Source organism: Thamnophis sirtalis, unplaced genomic scaffold (genome assembly GCF_051295495.1).
Source record: "Thamnophis sirtalis isolate CommonGarterSnake01/CBP01778 unplaced genomic scaffold, rThaSir2_p1.2 scaffold_3, whole genome shotgun sequence".
In the NCBI taxonomy this organism is placed as follows: domain Eukaryota; kingdom Metazoa; phylum Chordata; class Lepidosauria; order Squamata; family Natricidae; genus Thamnophis; species Thamnophis sirtalis.
This window is the reverse complement of record NW_028261383.1, coordinates 94809181-94817426: the sequence shown is the minus strand read 5'-3', so window position 1 is coordinate 94817426 and position 8246 is coordinate 94809181. Positions and strand designations below refer to the sequence as shown.

Sequence of the window (8246 nt, the reverse complement as noted above, 5' to 3'; positions counted from 1 at the left end):
TTTATGTAGTTATTTAACTATCATATCTAAATTATATTAAAGTAACCAAAATATCTTTACAGTCCCCAAGGCATGTCACAACTTTTGAGTACCCCTAACAGCATTCAGCCTAGAAGCCTAGTTTTAACAATTCTGTAATTATTAAAACATGGGTCTTGTACACTATTTGCTCAGACAAGAACTTAGTGAGCCATGAGATTGAAAGGAGATGTATATCCATCTATTATTAGTAGATATTTGCTAATCAGTGGTGATCCTGGTGATATGCAAAGACAGGCATCTTTAATTAGATAATATGCAAATCTTGGTTTAATTATATGACAGCTTCTAGATCTTGATCTGTAGACAGTATCTATATGACAATCCAAATAAAGATCACTATTTGTATATAAAAACTAGGGACATCTAAAAATATAAGGATTTTCTTGCTATGTTATGAACTATTAGATCCATATCTAAGGAATAATTAATGCCAAGTAGTACATTAATCCATGTTATTTACAGAGCTATGGTTTCCTGACTAGTTAAAAAAGATACAACTTTGTATCAACCTGAAATTAACCCATGTCTCTACATGGTAGCTATTTATTTATTTATACAAATATGTATACACACACACTTATTTCTCTTAAAAATTATCAAATCTTTTTAAGTATTCCTTCAAATTGAAGTGGTTTCACATAAAAGTCTTCCAAATATTATTTTGTAATTTGAGAGTTTTATCCTCCAAAAATGGTACAACACTTTAAAGTTTTTCCAGATTCCATCAAAGAAGGAATGATTTTTTTTTTAATCTCGGTGAACTTTGGGACAAAATAAGCCATATATTTCAAAAATAAAAAGTGACAAATAGCTGGCCTTCACCTGATTGAAACTGTACTGTTAAATGTCATATGCATGTCAGGGCCAAAAAAGTATTTTTGCAAGGATATACAAATCAAGCTAGTTACAACATTATAGAGTTTATTTGAAAGATTCTATTAAAAATGATTCAAGTTCATAAGAATTCTGAAAGGAAACAGTCCTACATGTATTTCTGTATTTCACTTATTCACATTTAAGAAAAGTAAATTAAAAAGCTTAATTTACTAAAAGAAAGAATACCATGCTCATTGTAAATTTTTCTCAGATCAAAGTTTTCATAACATTGCATCACTTGAAAATAAGGTCATTAGTATTTACATGTTTTTCAGCCCTATGGTGATTACAGTTCACAAACAGTATTTGTACAGTAAGTAAAACTGCTAGCAAATATTTTATAATTTATGTCAATTAATATAAATAGCAAAATATGCATTCAAAAAAATTGCAATCATACCAGTAATTTGTCACCCTTTTCAAGTAGAAGAAATTTTCAAAGATAAAGAAAATGATGCATCAAATGGGCATCAAATCCTAGCTTCAAATCCTGGAGTTTTTTTTTAACTACATGCAATTAATATTATACTGTATTTATACCTAAACAATTTAAATTGTTCACATCAACATCCATAATAGTCAACTAATACAGGGGAATTTTCTATTCTTTTTATATCCATACATTGCACTATATTAAATTTTCTCCAGAACTTTGGGGAGGCATAGAGATGGAATAAAGAGGAAAAAGGAATCAGTTCTGCCATCTATGTTCATCTTGCACTTGTCGGCAGAATGCCACCATTGGATGTAATATTTGTTTTTCAGATTTACCTCTCTTCAACATTCAGATTTACCTACTACAAAGATGTGCCTTCATAAACCTTATTTAACATGGAAAAAGCAAATGAGTAAATGGTTTTTGGCACTTTCTAGCCAGAAAAAATGTTGTCTTCATTCTGAATGGTGCCTTCTTCTGTTCTTCTTCTTGCTAAAAAAAACTAAGATCAGAATCATCAGACATCCTATTTCTACATTGTGTAAGATCAATGAATAGGCAATTTGTGAAAAAGAAATCATATTCTTTTTAAAAATGTGTTTATGCAAATGTTCCAGAGAAGGAATATTAGCATGATCTTCTAAGAAATCATTTGGCTAGAATTAAATTAATACACTCTATGTATTATTTAGCAGCTTGAATTAAGAGAGAAATAAGGTCAATTATCCAAATAGGGAATCTGGTACATTCTTTAATATACTGAATATTGATCAATTGGAAAGGTTGTGGCTAGGACTATTAACTGCTCCAGGCAGAGAATGAAAGAAAAATAAATCAACTGATAAACAATAAGCTGTATGTATAAAAATAATAAAGTCCAACTTTCACCAAAATAAACATTTTGCATACCCTCATATAAGGCTAAAACCTTCAAAGTAAAAAGAGAGCACACACATCACTGCTTATGGCAATCATTCATATTATATTTTGAGAGGCAATGAAAATTCCTAATTCTGCAAATTTGAGTCACGCTACTTTTAAAAAATATATTCGTTGGTAATTTTTAATGAAGGCATAGCTTCATTCACATTTTGATCTAAACGTTGATATCCAACTGTTCTGGAACATAAGCCATCTCGCCATCTTCTATTCTGAACCAATAAAATTATCTGAAAAGAAAAGAACTAATTAGATCATATTAAATTAAATCTCTGCATGTTTAAAAAGATTTACAACAATATTTTCAGATTATTTTTTTGCAAATTTTATATACTTTTCATGAAATCTTCATATTCATGTCAAATCTTTTAGGTTTGTAATAACAAGATTATTTGTGTTTAATAAGCAAACTGCCTACCTTATCCTTGACTGATAGGTTTCATAGCATTAATTACATAAAATACATTTTGGTTGATTTTTGTTATTTATGACTGAGCTAAAAATGATTTACTATCAAACATTTTTCTTATAAATCAATGCCAGCTTTACACTAGGACAAACCTGATATGCTGCAATTAAAGAAAAAGCTGAAATGAATGATAAACTCTGATACACATCCTTATGCCATTCAACAAGACCCCAGTTATACTTAGATTATAACAATGGATAAACTGCAATAGAAAACCCAATGTCCTATTAGTGAAACTGAGTGAAGATTTAAGAGAAAGGATTTTTACTTCCATGGATGTTGGATGTATTTTTTAATTTGCCCTAGTCTAGGTTGCATTTGTGAATCTAAAACTCAGTTAAAATACATTACCAATAGCAAGTCTTTAAACTATAAAAATCAATGTTTTGGATTAAAATTTTAAAAAAGCTTCAATGGAAAAATTGTCTGTCCTTAAAAGCTTGTAACAAAGAAGCTTTCTATATCAGATATTATAGAAAATATAACTACTGACTAAGAAGACAAATCTCAGATTTAAATAGGTTTATGGACAAAGTCTACTCTGCCACTTTGAATAAGTACTTTTGTCATCAATTCATCATGTTTGATTAGAAATCCACAATAAATGAAAGAAGCCATGAATACCAATGATACTTAAACAAATGTATGTCTCAGAAAAACAAATTTAAAATTTATGATTTTCTGATATTTTCTGAAGTTTGCAACTTTGCATTTTATAATTTATAGTATTCAACTTTGCTTAGCTCTTATTTTCCAGAATAATCAAGAAAATTAAAAAAAGATTTGATATTGGAGTATTAAGATTTTCAGTTTATAAAATTTACCAATAAACTAATTAACTGCCTCTAAATTTATTTCAAAATAACAATATTCTAATATTAATATCAAACTGAAAATTGTTAAAAAGCCCATCTTACCTTTCTTTTATTGTGATATGTGATATAAACTACTGCAACCAAAAAGGCAAAAATAACGAGATGAAAAAAGAAATGGCTGTCATCTTCCAATCCCGAGACTGTAGCATCCTTCACGTTATGAGCAAATGACTTCTTAGTCTCGAAGTTCCTCATACTTGACTCTTCTGCAAATTCTGATACATCTTGATCATCTTGATTATTTTGAGAGTTAGAAGCTAGATCATAGATGACATAATATTTAGGTTCTTTTGCTGTTGGTAGGGAACTAGTAAATATATTTCTGTCCGTCATGTCATATTCTTTACTATCTGCATCTTCTGAAACATCAATATTTTGTTGATTAATGCTAACAGTTTCTGAAGGTGATACAGGAGGTTGGACTACTTTCTCTTCTGCTAGAATGGGTGCATGTACAACAGAAGCATCAACTTTCAAAGAAGTTGGGATCATATCTTCATTTGTTTTATTCCTCATACTGTTCTCATTGGTTGCAGAAATAATTGAGGATAAATTATCTTTTTCATCCTTATGAATTGAGTTAAAGTTCTGAGTTATTTCTGCATTAGGTGTAGTGTCTTGAAGAGGGAAAGATAAGAATAATTTGAAATTTTTAACAAATAACTTTACAGTGCACAAGGATACACAAATTGATATGGTTTGAGGATTAGCCATATCTCAGCTGACAAACATACATAAAAAATTTATAGCAAATAAAACACAGAAGAGTAAAAACTAGTATTAGCATATCAAAAACAAAAAACTGAATTTTTTTTGAAAAATTTGCTTAAAATAGTTACTATTTTAAGTATTGAAGTCTTTAGCAAAACAGAGTTGTGCCTGTTTTAAGCAGAAATATACACATGTATAACAATCAAGCAACATAGAAATTTGTGAAAACGAGATACAGCTGCACAAGGCATTTTCCATATCAACACTATCTCATGATTCATATGACATAGGTTGGATCTATATTACTATTAACATTGCTTCTAGTTAAATTGATTAAACCCTGATCCACACGTAATTCATTGGTTTGTTTTTTGCTTAGCTTGGTATATGACCCCACCTATTATGATTTATGTTAGATAATGAATTGGCTCCAGAACTGTATTTAAAATAGAACCACAGAAATCAATGGGATCAGAAGCTATTTGATTCATATTTAATTAAAATGAACAAATTTATTTGCATACATTTCATGATAAATGGGAAACAAAATACCATCTTTTCGTTGTTTCGACATGGTCATCTAAGAAGAAAAGCTTTGTGAAAAAGAAATTAAGAAATAAGCTCCAAAACCAATGAACTTGCTTTCCATTTACCATGAAATGTTGAGGTTGTAACTCTTGGTGAACCCCTAACATTTTATATAACTACGCACTTAGAAGATTCTAGTTAAGAACTGAGATAAGTATTAGAATAATGTATCAGAAAAGAAGGCATTTAAATGGCACATATGAAGACTAGAAGAAAACTGTTCCTACAGATTATTAATCTAAAAATATGCATTATACAGTATCTTAAAAATGAGTCTTCCTTCACACTATGTTGGGCTACATCAATATAAATTAAACAATTTCGGGGGATACTTTTATTAAATTTTGTTAAAATACAGTACAAGTGCACACTACAAGAGGAAAAATGAACAGATCTGATCTGCCTTGTGTATAGACATGAATGCTTTATGACTACTGGAATTCAAGTATGTAGCATCTCAAATATATACAAATATTTTTTAATCTATTAGCATCAGAGAGACTGTGAAAGTCTTGAACAGATGTTTGGATATGGTTTTTACATCAATGATAGAATGCAAACTGGAATTTAATTTAATAATTTTTGACAAGCCCAAAAGGTTGGGCTAGTAGTTAAAGCATCAAGCTAGAAGCCAGGAAACTGTGAGTTCTAGTCCTGCCTCAAGCATGAAAACAGGCTGCATGATTTTGAGCCCGTCATTCACTCTCCGATCAACTCATATCAGAATTGATGTTTTGGGGAAGATAGCAGGAAGTACAGTATTAGGTACAGTCACTGCCTTGAGTTATTTATAAGAATAATAAAGATGGGATTTATTTATTTTTATAAAACTATTTGAAAAATTGCTTACATTCATGAGCCTGTTTGAGTTTAACATCAATTATGAATATAGACGGCTCATGAGGCTACCACTATGATCAGTACAAATGCATTAGGAATAAGAGTTTTTCTAGTGATGGCATTACTCTACTAAATTGCCTAAGGACAACATGATGACTGCTTTTAGAAATTAGCTATTCTATTTTCCGATTTGTAGTTTAAAAGATTTTTTTCTTAATGGGTACTTAAATTGTACTGCAATCTGTTCTTATATTTAATAATATTATGTTTCTTTTTCATGTTACTCTATAAATTGCTTTGAGAAGTGCCTCTTCTTGAAAGGTAGCTAAGAAATGAATGAAGTTATCAAACAGGATTGTCAAGCCTTTTACTTGAAATGGGTTCTTTCACTAACCAAGTTCCCAATGCCCAAAAATGCATAAATCAATCCAAGAACTATTCATAAATTGTATAATTATTCTATGAACTACTCTTTACTCTATGCTTTAACTTGCCTCAAAACTAAACAGTATTTTAGGTGTGTGTGTGTGTGTGTGTGTGTGTGTGTATGTATGTATGTATGTATGTATGTATGTATGTATACACACACAAACACACCTCTCAAAAGAACGGTTAGTCATGCAATTCCCTCCATTGCACAACTAGGAGCAATTGAACCAAAAGAGGAAGCAGAAAGTGTGTAGCTACGTAGTGTGTTTGAGAAAGACAGAAAGGTTAAAAACTGCCTTTCTTTTAGAGCCATCGTATACAGTTCTGTACATCCCTTTATAATATTAATATTGATAGAGAACTTGTTAATTAGGCGGGAACCAGGTTTAGGGGCAACCCAGGCAGACCCGACCGAACCAACAAAAAGAAAGAAAGCGCCACTTTCCTCCCCAGGAACCCCTTCCTATGCCCGAGAGGCTCCCTTCCTTTCTCGGCATTGCCGAGATTCACCGGGTGAGGCGGAACAAAAAAGGTGGAAACCGTCCCGATGTATTGAGGCAACAAACCCCATCGTCCCTAACCAGAACGGCCACTCTGCCCGGCTGTGGACAATAGGTGCGTGGTCTACGCCGTCTACGCAGAGGGCAGAAAGAAGCAGGTCGCCCAAGACTGGTAAAAGGGGTGGGGGAGCAGATGGGACAGCGGCGCCGGCTGCGTGACTTTCCTCCTCCAGCCGACCCCGGACTCGCCGCTTTCTCCGCCGCCACTTGGCGCACGCCGCTTAGGCACCTTTCCCGCCTTACCGTCTGTAAGCTGGCCGCGAAGCGGCAAGGCCAAGAGCAGAAGGAAGAGCGACGTCCGCGCCAAGGACGCCAGCGACGGCGCCTCCCCCATGGCGATACACTTCGGACTCTGCTCGGTGGCCGCCATGGCTGCCGCCATACCTTCGCTGGGGGAGGTGGCTTCGTCCAGACCCGCCCACCCGCGCTGCTAGGCAACTGCGTTCGGCAGGAGGGGGGAAGCCTCTGACGAAACGAGCCTCTCCTCCCCTGAGCTGGTCAGGCTTCCTGACCAGCTCAGGAATATAACTTCCTACGAAGATATATGTGCGATATCATTTGTAGAGGGGCGCTTCGTCTGAATTCGACACTTCCGGGTTTCCTATATATGCTCTGTGTATGTCACTCTTCACGTTTCCATCTCTCACGGAGTCTAATAAAAATGCGAAATCACCTAAAAGGCGCCAGGCATATTTTTTTCCGGCTTTGATGGTATAATACTGTACGAATTCTTATGTAATTTGTATTGGAAAATAAAATGTGAGGTTCCCTGGGCTTGTTTTCTTGCAGAAACTTCATTACCCAAACTAGGTAACATCATCAGTGGTAGTAAGGAATGGGGTTTGCTCAGACCATTGCCTTGCCCAATGGTCTTTTTGTTTTTGTTTCGGCTGTTTACTGTAACTTAACTTGTTTTCTTGAAATCTGCGGTAACAGTTGTTAAGCGAGGATTACCTGTAATCCTGGCCTCACGTTTTACCCACAACCACCACCCTGTGAAGTGGGTTTGGGCTGAGAGTCACCAGTCCAGTCACCCAGGCTTACATGCCTAAGGCAGGACTATAATTCACATTTATTCTGTAGCATAATCTAATATCTACACTACAAAAAAAGAAATTCCATTTGCTACTAGCAAGGTGGATAGTACTCTTATCATGGAGATATGGCACCTACAGCTTTTCCTTTTGTACATATGCAAAACACGTGATTATATTCTTTCACAGAATATTCAAAGGTATAGCTATAACTTAGCATTTGATTCGTGGATCTTATCCTATGTTCAGGATGAAGTAATAGTTTCTCTAAGCATATTTCTTAATTACCATATTGACAAGCCCAAAGGATCATATCTTTGACTTGACAATGACTGTTTTTAACTGGCCTGTCACAACTTTCTTTTATTATGCTATATTTCTAAAAAGCCTACTACATTCAAATCCTTTACTCAATTATTCTCTAATATTTTTCCACTGGCTTAGACT

At 33.9% G+C, this 8246-nt stretch overlaps 1 protein-coding gene across 1 annotated transcript; it reads right to left on the bottom strand.

Annotated features, from left to right (window-relative positions):
• Positions 1 to 942: 942 nt before the first annotated feature.
• Positions 943 to 7188, bottom strand: CUNH5orf15 (chromosome unknown C5orf15 homolog). The gene is made up of 3 exons (XM_014058447.2): positions 7009 to 7188; positions 3680 to 4254; positions 943 to 2523 (listed from the first exon to the last, which is right to left on the bottom strand). Exons 1-3 carry the CDS (start codon positions 7145 to 7147, stop codon positions 2392 to 2394), a joined length of 846 nt encoding a protein of 281 aa, XP_013913922.2. The 5' UTR covers positions 7148 to 7188; the 3' UTR covers positions 943 to 2391.
• Between the last annotated feature and the right edge of the window lie 1058 nt (positions 7189 to 8246).

What these genes read in the sequence shown, in the direction of transcription:
- CUNH5orf15 (XM_014058447.2), bottom strand. Translation starts at nt 7,147, where the DNA reads ATGGCGGCAGCCATGGCGGCCACCGAGCAGAGTCCGAAGTGTATCGCC. An exon ending in TCGCGGCCAGCTTACAGACG is followed by an intron (nt 4,255 to 7,008) that starts GTAAGGCGGGAA and finishes TCCCTCTTCAAG; the next exon opens with ACACTACACCTAATGCAGAA. An exon ending in CATATCACAATAAAAGAAAG is followed by an intron (nt 2,524 to 3,679) that starts GTAAGATGGGCT and finishes TTTTCTTTTCAG; the next exon opens with ATAATTTTATTGGTTCAGAA.